Here is a 19,693-nt window from a genome sequence, read left to right as displayed (position 1 = left end):
CACAGTCTGCCCTGCATGTCTGAGGTACTGTGTTTTTCCAAGTGTCATCTCGTGTCCTTACAAATTTCCAATGTGATATTTTTTCCTGTTTTATACCTCCTTTGAGGGAGTGGCCAGCTCCTGGGAAATGTGTGAACGCAGTATGCCTAGCTTGAGACTGCAGCACTGGCATTTGTGATTGTGCAGCCAGTTCTATTACACTGTAATGACTACTGAACTTCTTTTCAGATTCTGCCAGCATTGTGTGTTCTCATTTACCATACAGATATAAATGTAAGTAATTTCTAAAGTTTGAGATGTTTAGATTCTTTCTTTTCTCTCTAGGGAGAAAATGTGTTTAAATGGCAAAGTTGGTTTCGTGTGTCAGTGTGTCATTAAGTAGTCAATGTGCAGTTAAACACAAAGACTAATATAACTACAGTCAGAGTATGAAAGTTTCAGAAATGTCTTTCCTAGAAGTTGCTTTTTTGCCCTTTATGTTGTAGAATTGAGCACTAGAAGTACCCTCTTTAACATCAACTTCACTTTAGTTCTGTCCCCATTGACAATTGTGCATAGATGATATATAACACAGGCAGAAAATGTATATATAATTCTGGCTATCAGTCTGATCAAATACCTGCTTGTGTGAGTAAATCTGACTTTCCTAACCTGTTGGATGCCTGAATTTTCAAACTGGTTAAGGAAATCACATGTGAAATTTACTTAAACAGCAGGAAACTTCTCTTTTGTGGCACCTTTGGCAACCTTTAGTCAGGTTTTTAATACTAAACCGTCACTACTTCCCATAGGTTTATGTACATTTTCTAAGTCAAGCCCTGGAGGGGTGAACTTACCTCCTGAAGTCTTGTACCGGGAGTTCAGGAACAAAGATCTTTTTAACTAAGGGGTAGTGAGCTGCTCTTCTCCTGTCAGGGCTTTGTAGTATCTTTGACCCTTGCTCCTTATTATGATCCTTCAGTTCAGGGATGCAGGAACTGAACTCTTGTGGTGGGTCTGGGGGTAGAGCATAAGATTGGTGGAACTGTTTTCTACGTTGTGGTAGTGGTGTTTCTGCTGCTTGATTAACAATAAGCGGCCTCAGCTGCACAAGGTATTTGCTAGCAGTTTAATGTTGGACTTTGCCAGGATTTTCCCAGTGTGATAAGAGTAAGAGACAGCACATGGTGACTTCCCAATTTGTAATCTGGACAAACCTATGAATAGGAATTCATAGCAAAACCAAGCATAATTCTAGCACATAGGCTTTTTTTTTCCCTGTCAGATTTGAAAGCTTTTACAAGGAATGGTTATATGAGAGCTTCTTGAAGTAGATACCAGACTATGTGATGTCAGGTTTTGACTGATCTCAATTAGGGTGCCCGTCTTTTTGATCCTGAGAGTCAGGTGCTAGTTTGGAGGTACCAGTCTGGTCTCAGCCTCTCTGTACTGGAGCAGCAAACCTATCTTTGGAGATGAGTCAGTCATGCAGGTAGGTCAGACAACAGTCCTGTAAGCGCTTCTGGCTGCTGCTGCTCTTGTCACCAGCAGGGCTGTGGGGCAGTAAACTGGTGAGGCACCATCTCTCACTGCTTCTGCTGCAATACTGGCTCCACTGCAGCACATTCTGCTGTCCTGTGGCATTAGCAGGTGAGGGCAGCAGCAGGCTGTGTTAAGAAAACGTTAGGTCTGTGCTGTCTGGTCCCTGGAGCTGAGTCTAAGCAGCCTGTGGGTTAGGAGTTTGGAGTTCTTCCTGCATTTCAGTACTGTAGTATTTAGTTGTCTTAATACTTGGAAATTTTATATGAATGTCTCTTTTAAAAGTAGAATAGATCTAGGTACATCAACAGATGATGTCCCCAGTGGGGTCCAGATTTCTCTTCCTGCAGATCCTAACATTGTCCATCTCTGCAATGTGATATCCCTGTTTCTGCTGGCTTTGTTTCTGCTTCAGATTTTACCTTGCAAAGACTGTAACATTTGTCCCTTTATTTTCTTTTGAGGACTCTCAAATTATCCTTATCAAATCATCAGGGACTTGGTCTTTATTTTCTTTAAGATACTAAGATAGCTCTGCATGGCAGTAGTTTCTCTGTGGGTTTTCGCTTGGCTTGAACAGTTGCCGCCTTACAGTAGTTGCTAGTCCATTGGTTGGTATGAGAACTCCTTCTCTTTCCTGTGGATTTTTATGTTGATAGAAATGCAGAGAAAGGCATACATCCAGACCAGTGTGCAGCTTCACTTCAGAACTGCTCTGTGGGAAAAATGTGTAGATAGATAGATTAGAGACCAAGGGAACTTGTGTGTTCTGTAACAGAGATAGCACAGCTAACAAGTTACAGCTGTGCCAGGAGGCTGGGTTGTCATTTTCTTCAGAAGGTTACTAGCTGCAGTACTTACCTGAGCTGGTTGTCTGTTGTTGAAATGCAAATCAGGATCACCTTTGAGACAGGATGTATGCTATCACCTTATGCACTGAAACATATCATTTAACTAAAAGGGGTACTTGAGAGAGGACAGCTGGAAAGTACTATTATGGAGCACATGGCCTCATACAATAGTCTAACATTTAACTCATTAGGCCTTGTTATAATCCTGTTCCTTTTTCTGTAACTTAAGTTGCATGCTCTTCTGCCCCTCCCAATATGGAATGGTTATAAAGCCTCTGTTATATGGACTTCAGTGTTCAAAGTGTAAATCATCTTCTTTCCAACTTGCAGATTCTTGTGGACACTGTTTGGGCTTTGTCCTACTTGACAGATGGTGGAAATGAACAGATACAAATGGTGATTGATTCAGGAGTTGTACCTTTTCTAGTTCCCCTTCTGAGTCATCAGGAGGTTAAAGTTCAAGTAAGTCTGGGTCAGTTGCTGTCAAATAGTCCATTGTAAGCTATTCTCAAAACAATGTGCCTCACAGAATGTATTAGTGGAGTAGTGAGATGAGCTCCATTTGTAGCTATATTTGTTGTAGGCAAGACTGAACAGAAAATGTTACCTACACAGATGGGAAAAAGATAATGAATAAGAAGGAAAACTTGGAACAAAACAATTCTAATGTAATTTTAAGTGTCAGGTTAACCATTAACTTGCATTATGTGATTGCCAGGGTTGCTTTCTCTTTGTAGTCCTAAAATGTGTAATGGCAGCAGATTTTACATTTTCCAGAACTCAGGCTCTGTGCACTCTCTTGTCCGTTGCCACGTACGTGGTTGTGCATATTCTGTCTGAATAGCTTAGGGAAATCAATTAATATTTTGGGATCTTTTGGATGTTAAAATATTTGCAGTTGTTAAGTACTTTTACTAAAGTAAATTTCTAATTAGCTACAAAAGTTAACTGAGCTTGTTTGGTTAATTTCAGAGACAGAGGAAAATTAAAGTGAGTTAGTGTGTGCTTGGCTTTTCTAAACCATCCAACTCTTCTCTTGCTTTAACGTTCTTTTAATTTCTGGTCTTCACAGTTTTCGAGAAGAGCTGCAGTGTGTCTGTTCAGTGAAATGCTGTACTGTGTGTTTCTGTTTTCATGAAACAGTACCCATTTTTAGGATGTAGCTCAGAGGATGAAGTGCTAAATTGTATTTTGCAGTGTTTTTATAAAGAGATGTCTTAAAATGATCTTTGTTTTAGCATAAGTAACAGCAACGCCTTTAACATGCCGTTTTTTCTTCCTTCCCACTTCGGATATTCAGACAGCAGCACTGAGAGCAGTAGGCAACATAGTAACTGGTACTGATGAACAGACACAAGTTGTTCTCAATTGTGATGTTTTGTCTTATTTCCCAAATCTCCTGACGCATCCAAAAGAGAAGATCAACAAGGTATGATTTGTTTCTTCCTAACACTTCTTGTTTTAAAAAACAAAACAGGCTCACAGTTTCTTGCAACTGATACTTGCAGGCTGTTTTGTATAAAGCCCAGCCTTTGAGGCTAGTGCTTAACTGAGCTAAAGCCAAACACCGGTAGTGAGGGTCCACACATTGCTCTTGCTACCTGGTGCTTGCTGGGAGAACTGCTGGTTTTCACTTTGGATTGTGATAACCTTGTTTCATTTGCAAAGTGGGTAACTGCTTGGCCTGCATTACAGTTCTTTATACCTGAGAGTGTTACAGGTTGAGGAAGACTGATCCAGTTTTTCCACTTCACATTTTTCGTAGTGGACTTTCTGCTCTTGACCACCTTCAGCTTCATTGAAGTAGGGAGTACCACTGTCCTTTACTGAAAACTGTCACTGCATTTCCTCTCCTTACTTTTGGTAGAAGTAACTTCACTGCTGCAAGGACTGGATGGAATAGAGGGAGTGTGATGAAAGTGATCAGTGCACTCTTTTCTAGAGCTGTATGTCACATTATTTGCAGTTTTTTTTAACATTGTGCCCTCTTCACTGCAAAGATGGGCCTGAGTAGGAGGTTCTTCTGTTTAGGTGATTCTCTCACTTAGTGTACCCTTGAAGGGAAATCTGCTGGTAAAGGCTCTCTGTTTCTTCAGCCCCTTTCAGTTTCAAGAGCTTGAAGGAATTATAGTCAACAGTTCAAATTGCTCTGATTTGTGTCTGTCTGCCCTTCTAGCTCTCACAAAAGAATGATGAAGAGCTCTCTTTGAATATCAAAAAGGGAATTATTTTTATGTAAGGGGAGTCTAAAATGCTTTGAGTTTTAAGTGTATGCTGCAAGGGACAAATACAAACAAAAGCAAAAATGTTTTTCCCTACAGAAATTCATAGCTGGCTCCTTGCCACATGTTCATCTTTCAGCTAAGGCTGGAGCCTTTTTCAGATGTTCTGTATTGACTTGACAAGTGTGCACCTTTGTAACCATGAATGTGTAATTGCCATTAGATCTATGTTAGCTATGTCAGCGAACCACCCAAAGGAGATAACTGCTGAGTAGTGTCTCAGGACTGAGAGTCCTGTTAGACACTTGAAGGAGCTTTGAGAGCTTCACTTTACGTTGCAGGAAGAAAATAGGAACTGGATTGATTTTCCTTGTAGCAGCACAGAAAGCTACTACTGAGCTGTCAGTAGTAGGATAAGTCCTTGTTTCTGTGAGGTTTTACCAGTTCTATTTACTTTGTAAAACTCATGGAAAGTTTCAAACATGAGGTGTGGCTCCAGCCAAAGTGGATGTATGGTATAAGTTAGTGTTGCAGACTCCAAGTGTAAGTAATAATCTGGCTGTTAATTAGTCATACCAGTTTTACCTTGATCTGCATATTTGGCTTTCACAGTGCAATGAAAGTTTGTGTGCTGCAGGTGCTGCTGAGGAGGAAACCTGGAGGTTCCTTTTAGTAATTGGTCATGGTGCAATTTTAGGTTTTGAGATTGTTTGGTTTGGTTTGGTATTTTTTCCTCATTTGTTCGTTATTTTTCAAAAGTGCTTTGGTTTTTGTTTTGTCCAATTGTAGGAAGCAGTTTGGTTCCTTTCCAACATCACAGCAGGAAACCAGCAACAAGTTCAGGCTGTAATAGATGCTGGGCTAATCCCTATGATCATACACCAGCTGGCTAAGGTCAGTCAAACTACCAGCTATGCAAGTTGTCATTCTCTTTTTATAAACCTGACATGAGGACTCTGTGATTTTTAATAATAAGCTTGACAGATGTTTCCATGCTTATTTTAATGAGCTGTTAATTTTCTTTTTCAGGGAGACTTTGGAACACAAAAGGAAGCTGCTTGGGCGATTAGCAATTTGACAATAAGTGGGAGAAAAGATCAGGTAGGTGCAGTGGGATTTCAGGTCTTTACTAAAACATTGCACATGCAGTAATTTGTAAGAAGCACAGTGCTGAAAGCACCTTTTTTTCACTTCCTAATTTAGGTTGAATACCTTGTACAGCAAAATGTAATCCCACCGTTCTGCAATCTACTCTCAGTAAAGGATTCGCAAGTGGTACAGGTTGTCCTGGATGGTCTGAAAAACATCCTGATAATGGCTGGTGATGAGGCTAGCACAATAGCTGAAATTATAGAAGAGTGTGGAGGTAAGTACTTATCAGGCTGGATCTTACTCTGTCTTCCCCTTGCTGCTGCTGATATTTACCACAGCGGTTTTTTGCAGTGGGTTACTAGAATAAGCAAGTAAGACACTCATAACATTTTAGTTAGGTTTAGAGATGGTCATGTTGGAGGCAATTATTGAAGGAGCTTTCTGTAGCTTAGGGGTTTTTTTTTCAGTTTAAATGAGAATTGTGCTTCCTTCCATTGTTGCATATCCTTTGTTCTGTGGTAAAACACACAATTCTCGCTTCAGTTCATTGCTTTGGAAGCAGTTATGATCATAATTTCATTACAGACCAAAGCGGGATGAGAAGTCTTTTAGATACCGCAGTCCAGGTTGTTACACTTGCTAATTAATGTATTAAAGGAAGATAGCAGTAAAAGGGTGTTGAAGAACTTAGCACACTGCAAGTTTTTCCCTTTAATTGTTCCATATTCAGTTTTAAAAAGGGACTAGTGTTTCGAACTGCTCTTGCTGTGAGACTTTATTGCCTTGTTGTTTTAAACTAGTATTCAATACACAAATGTAGCCACTTCCATTTGGGAGATGCAGAGAAAGAAAAATGACAGAAACAAAAGCTTTGTAGTGGAGAAAGTCTTTAAAAATCAAATACAGAGAGCTTTATCTAAAAAGAGAGAAGATTGTACTAAGCTCTGCACATAAAATGGGATATTCCCTGGCACGCAGAAATTCACACACTTCTTTTTCTTTCTCTCTAGAAAGCTAGCTCTGTAGCTAGTATTTGCAAGCTTCTCTAGTATGTTTCAGTAGTAGTGTTTCATTGTTTTTGTGAAAGTAGTCAGTAACTCCAGCTGCAATTTAGAAAACTTCTCCGTTTCTCATTTATTCAGGGCTAGAGAAAATCGAAGCCTTGCAACAGCATGAGAACGAAGACATTTATAAACTAGCATTTGAAATCATAGATCAGTATTTCTCTGGTGATGATGTAAGTATGCAAAGGAATGAAGAGTATATGCACTGTTCTGTTAGCTCAGTAAGTATCTTGTCGCCGTGCCTCGGTTCCAGCTGCCGTGAACATGCATTATCTGGAAAGTCAGCTTTTCCTGCTCACATTTTCAGTACAGCTTCCTGTAATTGAGAGTCTTTGAAGAGGATTTCCATAATAAGAATTTTCTTGAACAACATCAAGACTGCGCCAGTTTTGTCTAAGTTGATTGACACTGACCTACTTTTATTACGCTGACATGTAAATTGACATGTAATTGTTTGTAGTTAGAATATAAATAGTTCTCTGGCTCTCTCTTGACTTCACCATACATCAGTCTGAGGGGTTGGTGGAGCCTTACTTTCAGATGAATTACTGTATTTCAGCCTTGTCATTGCTTAGTCTGGATTCTGCACTGAAGAGCTGCATCAAAACTGTTAACACTTCCTGCATCCGATTGATCTAGACCAATATTTTGTTACACTCTGATTTGGTATTTTGACCCTTTGAGTTCTAGCTTTTTCTGCTGGCTGCTTGTGAAAGCCTCTGAAGCACTTCAACAAGCAATTTGAAGACAATAATTCTATTTCCTAGGCCCTCCCACGTGTTTAGAGTTCTGCATCCTAGCAGGAATATGTTTTCAATTCTTCCCTTAAAGTCTCCAGACACCACCTAGCTTTAGGACTTGTTAATTTTCAGTTTATGGGCCCATCATGTGATTGAAAAGTTAGTCACCTGAAGATAAGAAATGTGAGAAGTTCCCTACTCATGTAATGATTCTGCGATCAATTTCTGATGGTGTGCATAATGCCTCTGAGAATTGTGGCACTAACTGAAGAGCACAGTCTAGTCAGGCTAGGTGGAAGAATGCCCTTTTTGAGATTAGTTCCCCTTTTGTGCTTTTACTTTCTAAGTAAACTAACACAGGCGACTTCATTTACTGAATATACTTCTTTTACTCAGGAGGCAGACTTTACCCCAGATTGTTTGTCCTGTTACCATGTTGTCTGTGGTTTTGAAACACAAAAGTGTAGAAATTCCATGGTGGGGACATAAAAGTTTACACACAAAGACAGACAGATTTTCAGACAGTGTAACTAAAAGTAGGTAAAGAACTTTTGTTCTTTGAGGACTGGTACACAAAAGGAAAAAGGGTGAAAATAATAACCCATATTGCCCTAGGGATGCAGGAGAGGGGTTACGGTAGCCTGCTTGGCAGTGTTAGGGTTGACTGCCCAGGGCATATTCCTGCCTTCTGTCACTTTGGGATCTTCTCTATTCTCAAGAGATGTTGCTGGCTGCTAGTTAGTATTTCTTTGTTAATTCCATCTGCTCCTTTGCTGAGCCCTGTGAAGTACACAGGCATTAGCTAGCACTAATGACTTCACAACTTCAGCTTGTGCTAAAGGCATGTGAACTCAGGTAGTTATTTTTTAGTACCCCTGCAGAAAGCAGGGGTACTAAACATTTTGTAAAGCCTTCTGAAACTAGATTCGATCTTCATCTGGGCTTGACTTGCCCCACTCTTCCTCCTGTGGATTGTTGCTGTCGCCAAAGGCCTTAATCTCTCCCTCCAATTTTAGGTATTGTCACCCAAAGTCAAATCCACACTACTCCAAGCCCACATCTCAGGAAGCTATTTGGATACCCCCTCTGACAGGGTCTCATACCTACTTCAGAATGACACATGGTTTGACATAAGGCATATGGTTCCTGCAGCCTGCTTTGTAGAGGTAGCATGCTCAGAGCATAGGTGCAGTTGGTGGTGTGAAAGATGCATGGTGTTTAAAGTTGTGTGTATCAGTGCCACTGCTTATGTTGTTAGCTCTTCCTAGAGGCAGTAACTCCCTAAATTCTGAAGAAACTTGGGGAACTTGTGTGCAGGTGGATGTTGGTGCTCTTTCATTAGATATCCATAGAGTAATGAACTGCTTTTGGTCATAAAAAACATGTGGATTGTGCCTGTGAGAGCTGTATGAAGCTGTTCTGAAGTTGTGGATCCTTCCTATTCTGATAGGAGATGCTGACTACTCTTTTAAGCTTGCTGTAAAGATTTTTATCAGCTGCTGATAAAAATTATTTCCACTTTGAAAGAAAATGGGAGAAAGTACAAATCTAACTTTGGATTTCACAGCTAGTGATTGGCCAGCTCCAGAAGTCCTAAAAAATGATATTGAAAACTAAATCACACAGCTAAAATAGGAACTGCTTTGGCCAAGCAGCAACCCCATCTCTAACCAGTACAGTTTTCTGTTTGCCTAGTGGTATAATAACAGGGTTGTGTCTCCTCTTTAAACATATTTGAGGAGTTAAATTGCAACAACTGGTCTGGTTCTATTGCATTGTTATTTGAAAGCAAAGGAAATGTGACCATTAGTTAGTCTCTTCTACACGTACGAACGTGTGCCTAGGGTCAGCCTCTCACGTGTTGTACCTGTTGTGTCTTACAGATCGATGAAGATCCCAGTCTCATTCCTGAAGCCACTCAAGGAGGTACTTACAACTTCGACCCAACGGCCAATCTTCAAACAAAAGAGTTTAATTTTTAAGTTCAGAAAAGTGCAGCTTCTCTGTCCCACACCAGTACGAAGCACCACCAGATGGCTACCAAGTGAAGAAACAAAAGGCTCCAAGACACACATGCCTCTTCGTTTTGATGCTTCTAAAGCAAGCCATGTATCGGTCACTTTGCAGTTGCCAAACGTCACACTCACATGGACTGTAAATGCATATGCATGATCTCCTAAACTGTTTCAGAATCCTTTTTAACAGTCCCAACTACCTTTTTTTTGCCTTCCTCCTGGTGCCACGTGCTGACAAGCGCAGCCTGCAGTTTTGTTAAGAAATATTCCATAGTGGTGGCACATTGGCTTTCCATGGAAAAGTAGCTTCTTTGGAAAATGGTGCGCTGTGGATCAAGACACTTTGGTATGATGCCTACATTTTGGAAGACTTTACAAGGGCCCAGTTTGCTCTGAGCCTTCTTCATCGTCCTCCACAAACATATTTTCATATACTTCATGTGGAAGAGTAGATACAAAAATGCAAGCCAAATGCATTTCATTGGTGAAACTGAAACAAAAGTAACTTCAAAAACACAAAACAAAACCAACAACACTTGGCAATTGATTAAACACTTAAGCTTAAAACAAACGAGAAAACTACTTCAGCTGTCAGTAATTGATGTGTGTTCATTAACTGCCTCAGAAACCAGGGTTGGAGAATGAACTGTAGATTTGGACTGGTAAAGCTTTTGCCATTATACCTGATTTTTGAGAACAGCGAGCCCTATTTGACCACTCACTTCAGCCTGTGTGTTCCTGCTGTTTTGAAGTAATCAAATGCTGTGCATGGTATTTTACCTGAGCTACAACCTGTTATGGACTTGAACTTCTGTTTAAGCTGAAAGCAAGAGTCCCAGACTGTAGAAAACAAACAAACAAACAAAAAATTCTGTCCAAAAAATGTATTAGTTAAAAAGAATCTTGCTTTCAACTTTCAGTAGTCAGTATATTTTGTTTTAAATTGATAATTGGATATGGTTGATTTATATTGGGTTTAAACTGTGGAGCTTTCATGTTTACTGTAATTTAGTCTTAAACTATTTTTTACTTAGTAACCAGTGCTTATGATGTGGTTGGCAACAAACCAGCAACTACTTAGAAGCGTCATAAAAGCTTCACTCTTGGAGTATTGGAAGAGTAACTCAGAAATTAGTCTCAGCTCTTACTCACGTGAGTTAAACACAAACGAACACAGAAGATGCAAACTGGTTGACGTGTGAGGCTGTACGGAAGCTGCCGTTGCTCAGCATAACCCTGATGTGCAGCGCACATTCAGCAACCTCACACAAGGTGTGTGAGGTCCTGGCTTTTGGAAAACCGCCTGACCCAGTCGCTTCCAAAGGGATCTTGGCACTGCTGGGGTGGAGGTCGATAACTCGTAAATTCTGTAAGCTGTCACACAAACTGGTTTTGTTGCTGTTGTTTACTGGGTGTAATTTCCCAATGCATTGATGTGAAGGGATAGAAAAAGAATCTAAACTAATTTTAGCTATTGGATGTGGGTTGTATTTACTGTGATGAAGATAAGGACAGATGCCATCAGAGCTTTGTGGATCAGCTGTTTTTCCACTGATGAACAACGCATAGCAGGTGTGCATTCATTAAATATATATCTGCCAAGGTGGAGCCACTTTAAAGAGTGAGTTGTCTTGTATCACAGCTGGATACAAGCGTATGTTTAAACTGCAAGATTTTTACTTGCTAGATAATCTGTTTTAATATAGTGGTTTGGCCTCTGATTATTTATAGGTTTTATAAATTTTAGAATCAATTTCTCTTTAAGGTGGCTCAGATTTTTCAACTCTTGTGCACATAAAATTGAGTTGAAGTTCATTGTGCCTTTTTTCTTTTCCCAAAAGTTGAGTTGAAGCTTCATATGGTAACTGCATCCTATTCACACACTATAGTCTAAAAATCTTGAAACTGTGTGGTGTTCGCTAAAGGAAAACAAACTAAACAGTAAGAAGTCAAAGTTAGGTAAGGTCACAAAGCTTTTGTGAAATTCAGAGTTCCAGCAGGTGTTACTGTGAACGAATATTGCCCCCTTCTAATTCAGTCTCCCTCTAGGCCATATAGACTGATGGATACCCTGATCAGCCTGCACTCACTATTGCCCTGGAGAGTACGTACGAATTGATACTGAAACAACAGTTTTCCACTACTGTGAAGATTTGATCCTTTTCTTGCACTCAATGCATCAGATTAAAAGTGACCATGGAGAACTGGGTAAGGCAGGACAAAGCATTTGCTCAGTTCTTTCTGTTGTGACCTTATCAGCTTTTGATTGGGATTGCACCATTTCATAGTTAATAAAGGAAACAAAAGTATATTGCTGCACTTTTATGTTTTCAGAACAGTGTTTAAAATTGCATTGTTTTTATTATTTTTTTAAACTATCAGTTAAAATAGACTAAAACGTTCTTTCAAAGAGGCATCTAAATGTGTTCCTAATTTTGTATATGGGCTTAGGTTTTGTAACCAATAAAAAGCTGCTATCAAATACTATAAAGAAAAATCAAGAACTTATTTTGAAGATTATGAAACTGATCAGTCTTCATGGATGGACTTTTAGGGTTTTTTTGTCTTTGACTAGATATTAGCTGAACTCTGCATCAAAGTTTGAAGTCTGTTACCAGAACGAATAAAGTAAGCTAATTCAGTCACCTCTGAAACTTTGGATGCTGTTCCAGTAGGGAGTATCATACATTTTAAGGAGATGTTTCCCAAAAGATTATGTGGAGGGGGGGGGAGGAAAGGAGGGGAATGGCATGGTAAGTGAACTGCAGCTGATCTACCTAACTATGAAATAGCAACTTCATTTTAAAGGTTCAAGGAGATTGATCTAAGCCATTGGAGACTTGTGTAGAGTCCTGCTTTTACGTGACCGCCCGTGGAGGAAAACCTCTTTAACTGCTTGACCGGAGCCTGCAACTCTGCAACTCTGACTTTGCATCCTTGCTCTGGGTGAGTCACAAGGAAAAGCCCCTTCCTCTCCGTGAGTAGGCTGATGATGGACTTGAGCTTCTTGTACAATCGTGAAATCTTTGCAGATCCTTTTACCTGAGGATGTAAAGGATAAAGATTTCAAAAGACTCCAATCCCATTTCCAAAGTCTCTGCCTCCTTTGGTTTTCACTTGGCAAAACAAAACAAAACTCCTGAATTGTGCTGGAGTTTTTTGTTTTTTTTGCAACCTGTTAACCGTCCCCCAGGTCCTACCTAGATGACTTAAAAGACACTATATTGGACTAAAGAATACTTTGTTTTAAGAGACATCTTATTTGGATCAAATAAAGCCTAAGAGATGTCTTAATGTTCCCCATAGTTCCAAAAATGTAGACACTTTGTTTTGTTTGCTTGATCTGCTAAACAGGTAAGTGAGTAAGAAGATCACTGACAGGCACACCTTTAAAATCCTCCATGGACTGAACAGCAGCCTGGGCCAGTTGTGCTACGCTGATCTGATCTAGAATGCCCTGTAGAGTGTGCCATTGCTACCAAAGCTGCCTAGTTGTCTTCCCTCTATCTTGTTCCTTCCAAGCTAAGTTTGTGTGGGAGCTAACAGTGGTTGCAGTGAGGCAATAGCTCTTTGCTGGGCAGGCTTCACTGCTGGCTGCAGGCTCTGTGGCCAGGGGCTGACCTCCCAAATCAGGTTATGCCCCTCCACTACACCAGAGAAATCTAATGTGTGCATGACTTGCTTCTGACTGTATGTAGTTGCCCAGAGTTGCTACATGGAGGCCAGTTTGCTGCTTGTCTCTGGGAGCTGAAGTGGTTTGCTACTTAAGAGGCTTTTGGTGGACACTGCACCTTGGGAAAGGTGACTACTAACTAATAAGAGGTTAAAAACTGCAGAAACCAGTGGCTGCCACATTTTGGTTAAGAAAGCAAATACTGCTTCTCGTCCAAGGCAAAGCAGAGCTCTACCACATTGCTGCCAAACACCAGGCAGGTTTTGTTTGTACTAGTGACTGTGGCCTGTTGAAATCAACAAACCTCTTTGCCCCGTCCAGATGTGGTTAGTCAGCACAGGTGAAAGAAAATGTAATAAAAATCTGAGGCCTGAGGGGCAATTAAAAACCAGTTCATCAGCTCTGGGAGCTCCAGTGGGGCTGTTTCTCTCAATTAGCAGACAAGCCCACAGTGCTACTGGCATAATTTAAAGCATTAGAGCTTTGGAGGTGACAGATGTTGGACTGTGTTGGAGCAGAGTTTTATGCTTCTGGTCCAACTCCAGAGAGGCAAGCAGGGGTGTGTGCAGAGGGTGACACACTTGCCAGGGTCTGGGTTGGCATTGCCTTTCACAGCTGTTGGCCAAATGGGGTTTTTTCATTTTTCCTTGTTCCCTTTTCCAGGAATTGTCTACAGATGACATTGCAGGAAGTACAAGGCGGGAGGAGGCTGAGGCGGTCAGGCCACGGGCGCATCACTGAGGCCCTAGCCCAAAGGCCAGCCTTCACCTGGTGCGTTTGACAACATCTCCACGGCAAGCTCAGGGCTGCGACTCAAGTAAATGCATCGTGGAAAAAGCAAGCATCAGGAAGTTTAGATGCCTCTTAATTAGCCCCTTGAGGGCTGTGATGTCTCAAGCTGCCCTTGGTCCTTTGTCTCAGTCATAATTGCATGAGTGGGTTTTAATGCCATTTGGCAAGGGTATTAATGATTTTTTAGGAGGTGAGGTCACATGTGGTTTTGCTCCTTGGCTGTTTGGTGGTGAGTGACGTGGTGAATATTTATAGATGCTATTTCAGGCTTTCTTTAAGAGGGAGAAATTGATTTAAAGCCACTAGGTGTATCAAAGCAAGAGGGCCCCTTTTAAAAAGCCTCCTTACTCTTTTTTTGTGCAAAACAAAGCTCTTCATAGCTTTACAAAATATTCCTCTTGACTTTTCTTACTTCAGACATTTCCTAGGTCCCTGGCTGCTGCTCTAACACTCCCAGCATTACAGCTGGTCACAGCTCCCTCTCACGTGCCCTGTGGCTGCCCGTTCCCTCTAGAAATAGCTCACTGGCAAGCGTTCATGCCCTCACCCTGCAGCCCTGGGGTCGCATGGTTTCCCTCTGATCTCAGGCCCTGTGGTGAAACCCACCAGAGAAGCCACATCAGTAACTAAGGCTGATGGCACCTAGGTCCATTGAAAAGCAAAGTAACAGTGCCAAGAGCAGAAAACAGCTAATGCACAAGTAGAAGCTGTTCTGTGTCATGGGCTGGCTGAAATATGGAAGCTATGATGAGAACAGGGAAAAGGTGAATCCTTCTTGTGCTGTTGAGGAGAAGGGAAGAAGGTGAGTAGTCCTTCCTGCATTGGTTTTAATACTGGTAGGTTGGTTGGATGGTTGGTCTTTTTCTTCCAGCTTGCTGCTCTCCCTCTTTCTCATGATAGAAAATTTCTTGTCAGAAATTAAAAGATAACTCTGTGCTGAACTCAAAGTCATAAAAAGGGCTTGCTGAAGTGTTCTGTAAACCAGTTCTAGAGAAAGGTTAGTACCTCAGTGAGTAATTAGCTATGTCCTTTCATAACAGTCTGAAAGATGACTGGTGTGTCTCAGTGTCCTTGAAAGAGGCAGCTCTCACAAGAGTGATCCCTGCAAAGCAGAGAAGGAATGGGAGGATCTGGGGCTGGAGGATCTGATAGCCCTGGGCAAGGAGACTGCACTGACAGCTCCAAGCAAGGACAGATACTTACCGGTATGGCTTTTGTTTTCAGAAGAATGGCAAATAGGAAGATCAATGCACAATTGTTACATCAGTGTAAAGGTTGAAAATAGCCAAGTGCCTCTCAAGACTTTGAGCTGTTAAACCTCTATCCTTGGAGACATTCAGAACTGCTACACCTGGTCATGAGAAACCTAATTTAATCATAGTTTTGGACCAGATGTCCTTTCTAAGCCTCACTATCCTATGAGTTAGCCACTTTTGCCAATACATTTAGCTCATAGCCACTAAACTCAGGACCATGGAAAAGCAGAACATATTAGCAACTAAACACTGGCCATGTCAATTAAAGAGAGCTGACGAAACTGTAGGCAGCTACTAGCAGTGTCTGGAGGCAAGATGCAAGTTATAACAATGGTTGGGGGGAGATAAAAACAGTAGTGAAACTATTCACAAGCAATAGCTTTCATTATGAGAACCAAGTAAACACTTTTTGATGGGGGGGGGGGGGGGGGGGGGGGTAGAGTAAATAAAAGACAAACAATCTGCTGTTCCAAACTTCTCCTTTTGGCCTTGAGACAGGTAGCATCACGGAAAGCAAGGGGATAAGCTTAGCAGCCAGAGAAGCTGCTAAAAAGCAATCTTGGCTCTGGAGCAAAAAAAACAATTGATAATTCAAATTTGTGAGAAACCAAAGAAGTATTCTAAAGATTTTTCTTTTGTCTGATACTAGGAGAGAAGCTGTGCTATTTTAGGAAGCTGTGCAGAGGTTGTGACATCTGTCACACACTCACAAAGATGGAAAGTCTGAGGGTGCCCTCCTGGCTGGAGTCCCAAAGCACAGATGTTCAAGAGATTAATTTCTGCCACTCCATGTGGCAGTAGAATAACCAAGAAAAAGAGGTAACAATTTTCCCTCCTTAGAGGGGCTTCTTTCTGCAAACCTGCATGCTGCTCCCTTTGAACTGGGCAGGAGTTTTGCCACTGAAGCATTTAAGGGCTGCCAGATGAACAGCCTTCCAGCATTTGATTAGAGCAGTGCAGGGCTCCTTAGCCTGACTTGTTTTAACACACTTGCCAACACAGAAGAAAAGAATAATAGCAATTAGAAGTAAACTCTGTGCTGCTGTTTCAAATGTTATGACCTGGTATTGTTTTGACTGTCTGTAACAATGGCATAAATGAGCTCAGTGACTAAACATCTAGAAAAACCTTATTCCAGAACCCAAGGGTGGTAAATCACATGATGCCCCATGAGAAAGGGCCATTCTGACACATTACTGCTTCAAGGGAAGTGAGAATACTTTTGGTAACCAGGATGTTGCTTCATCAGTTCCAGGCATTCAGGCTGCCAAAACCAACCCCTTCTTCCACAACTCTCACCTCACTGTTTTAGTTTCTAATTGGTGCTATCTACCAAAGTGTGCTGGTTACCTCTATTTGCTGTCATTTTTTTCTCTTGAGAGGCCCTAAAAAACACAGGGAAAGAGAGAGGCTTCAGTGCCTTTTTTAAATCACCAGCAAACAATCCTGTAGAGTCAAAAGGACATATCAAGAGCCAGTGAGGAGTAACACATCGTCAGGACAACACTCTGGTCTGTGTCGAGGTTAAACTACTGCCGATTCCCCACCCCTACGTACAGTGCTCTGCTTCCTACGATGCGAGGTGCAAGACTGAAACATCAGCCCTTGGCATCCCAGTTCAACACAGAGGCTTTTGCATCCCACCTCTAGGACTGGCATTTCAAAGGGCTAGGTCATGGCTACCAATCACTGCCTGTAGTGTGGTCTCCTCCAGATTCAAAACATCTGAGAAATGGGGCTTCATCTTTGCTGCCCAGGTCACCACGAGGATATTCAGAGATACTGAGGTACTGACTGGCCACACAGATGTGTTTCCAAGCATCTGGAACTCAGGTCTTGTTTCTTTATATTTAAATATCATCCAAGGAGAATTAGGTATTCTTTTCATGAACTCAGTATTTGATAAAAACAATGAATGGAAAAGAAAGATCCAAACCAAGAAATGCAGAAATAAATATATAACCATGCTTGAAACCAGATTACACCATCAAAGCCTAACTGGTTTGAAGATTATACTCATAGATGCCAAAGCGTAACCAATGAGCTGTTGAGTGTTTATAGAGTTCTGCACTTACGCTGCTGCAGTTCAGCCATTATCATTTAGCAGCTGCTGCCTTTTCAGCTGATAAACACTGGAGAGAAGCGATACAGGGCATGTTCAAACACCTCGCTGTGGGGATCACTTCATCAGGACAGCTGCATCTGGGCTAGCCTCCACAGAAAGATGAAAGCCTCCTCTGTCCCTTGTGCACATCTCTGGTAGAATCTATCTTGCTCTGGCAAAAAGCATCCCCGCTGAAGCACTGGACACATGTGCAATGGATGAGCAGAGCCTGGTGACAGCGAGACAAGCTGCAGTCCAAGAGATGGGGCTGAATATGCTCCAGGGTGGGAGTTCTGCTCGGAGGTCTTCCTGATGGGTTTTGGTGATGAATGGCTGGGTGTTTTGTGGCACATGCCTGGTGCACATCTGTTTGTTTTCTGGGGTACCTGGAGGCTGAGATGATCCATTTCAGGTTTGGGCTTCCTCTGAAGCTTCCATCCTCCTTGCTGACCCTGCGAGGGGCTGCTCTTGGGATGGAGAGCTCTGCTCTAAATCTCGCAGCAGCTCTCCCAGGCTAGCCAGGGCTTCCTGCAGTCCCTGGCCAGTATGAGCGCTGCACCCCTGGAGCATCCACCGGTGCTCCCCCAGCCGCCTCTGCTGCAGCCTCTCCCCCAGCTCCGTGGGAGACATTGCTCCTGGAATCTCCTGCTTGTTGGCCAGCAGCAGGACAGGGACGCCAGCCATGCTGGGGTGGCTGAGGGCTTCCTCCAGTGCTGCCATCGCCTCAGGCAATCGGGCGATGTCTGCACTGTCGAGTACAAAGATGAGGATGCTGATGTCTTCCAGGTAGTCAGGCCAGCTTGCCCGCAGGCTAACTTGTCCGCCAACATCCCAGAGGTTGAAGGATATGCCACAGGGTGTTTGCAGAGACTCCACGTTGAAGCCCACTGTTGGGCAGGTCTCCACAGCCTGGCTGCTCTTCAGTTTGTATAGAAGGGTGGATTTGCCAGCAAAGTCGAGCCCCAGCATGACAACTCGAGCATCTCTTTTGCGACTGCCTTTGGAGATCAGCTTCCCCATCAAGATGCTGCCTCAACCGCGGCAGGACAATTACAGCCAAAAAAAAGGCAAGTGTCAGTTAATGTCAGTTAGTATCAGAGTACACAGTCTTGCCTCTCCCAGAAAGCACCAGAGGTTTGTTAAGACAGACACAGGCAGGTTGCTTTTCCTTCTCTTCCTAGCTGAAGTGCGGTGAGAGCTCTTACTTATGCGTGGAGCACAGCCAGGGAGCGCTGCCTGAAAGAACAGTTTCTGTATCCCAGCTCCGCTGCCGCTCACTTCCATCTGCATTTGCAACCTGAAGTGATTGGTGCAAAAGAGTACCAATCTCATGCAGGAAGAGGTGGAGAGATGGTGGAGCAACTTTCCTCTTCATTACGTACAGGAAAAAAAAGAGAGCTTTTTGTTCATTGGTTTCTGCAGGGGAAATCCACCCCCAGCAAGAGAGGACGAGGAGGAACCTGGGTTTCAGAGCAGGGTTGCTCTGGGAATTTGCTGAATCACAGCTCGAGGGTGCGGTTTGAAAGAGGAGCACCAAGAGAAGTGACCGTTTTTCTGTCGGTCTTACGGCGAAAAGTACAAACCCAGACTCCATAGCGTCAGCTTTTATGACCTGGCACATAGACAGCAATGACAACAACTTGAAAAAATGCACACAAGCATGCTTTGGTTTGGCGGGTTTTTTTTTGGGGGGGGGGTTTGGTTTGTTAGTTTGTTGTTTTAATGTCTCGTTGAAATACAACTAGTCAAAATGCATTCCCTGAGGTGAAAATCTGTAGAATTCTTTACATCAAAGTATTTACTACATTGTAACTTTTGCAAGTGAAGGAAAGTCAGTTCTCCGTGGCTGAGTGGTGGGGGAAATCTTTAAGGAAAAAAATGCTTAACAAGACAGCACCACTTGAACTTTACATGTGAGAGGCAAAAATGGGCTGCTGAAACAGCTTGCAGAGTCCCTTGTGCAAGAGCTGAAGGCAGCCAAGCATAGTCCCAGCAAAGCCAGTGTTTGCCTTCTTCGTTTGTCAGGTTTTGCTGCTCAGAGGCAAGCAGAACCGAAGGCAGCTGTAAATTGCATGTCATGGCATCAAAGCAGAGCTGCTCTCCAGCTACCTTCGTGTGAGGATAAAGAAGGACTTCCATGCATTTGCAGGAGGCATAGTCTCCTCAGCAAGAATCTCTGCATAGTGTCTCCATGTTTTAAGCCAGCGTTGCTGGGAGTGAAGTTCAGCACATAGAAGGGACTGTCTGGTCAGGGACTAAGTGACTGGTGGCCAGACAGCAGCATACTTTTTACTTCGGGGGTAAGGTGTGTTGATTTTTCCATCTTTAAAAGAAAGGAAGATGAATCAGAAGCAAAACACTGAGTC

At 42.4% G+C, this 19,693-nt stretch overlaps 2 protein-coding genes across 2 annotated transcripts in view; one reads left to right on the top strand and one right to left on the bottom strand.

Annotated features, from left to right (window-relative positions):
- The window catches only part of KPNA3 (karyopherin subunit alpha 3), a 46,353-nt gene extending 34,197 nt beyond the window's left edge, over positions 1-12,156 (top strand). Inside the window, exons 10-17 of the mRNA XM_064176092.1 lie at positions 229-273; positions 2,700-2,831; positions 3,670-3,798; positions 5,381-5,485; positions 5,621-5,692; positions 5,795-5,957; positions 6,826-6,920; positions 9,371-12,156. Coding sequence (XP_064032162.1) covers positions 229-273; positions 2,700-2,831; positions 3,670-3,798; positions 5,381-5,485; positions 5,621-5,692; positions 5,795-5,957; positions 6,826-6,920; positions 9,371-9,469 — 840 coding nt within the window. The 3' untranslated portion in view covers positions 9,470-12,156. The remainder of the gene's footprint in view (positions 1-228; positions 274-2,699; positions 2,832-3,669; positions 3,799-5,380; positions 5,486-5,620; positions 5,693-5,794; positions 5,958-6,825; positions 6,921-9,370) is intronic.
- A 4,876-nt stretch (positions 12,157-17,032) lies between these two features.
- On the bottom strand, positions 17,033-18,873 carry ARL11 (ADP ribosylation factor like GTPase 11). The gene has a single exon (XM_064176105.1). It carries the CDS (start codon positions 18,345-18,347, stop codon positions 17,736-17,738), a length of 612 nt encoding a protein of 203 aa, XP_064032175.1. The 5' UTR covers positions 18,348-18,873; the 3' UTR covers positions 17,033-17,735.
- Positions 18,874-19,693: the final 820 nt, after the last annotated feature.

The sequence above is a fragment of the Pogoniulus pusillus genome, chromosome 3 (assembly GCF_015220805.1).
Source record: "Pogoniulus pusillus isolate bPogPus1 chromosome 3, bPogPus1.pri, whole genome shotgun sequence".
NCBI classification, from domain to species: Eukaryota; Metazoa; Chordata; class Aves; order Piciformes; family Lybiidae; genus Pogoniulus; species Pogoniulus pusillus.
This window is presented reverse-complemented; position numbering and strand designations above follow the sequence as displayed.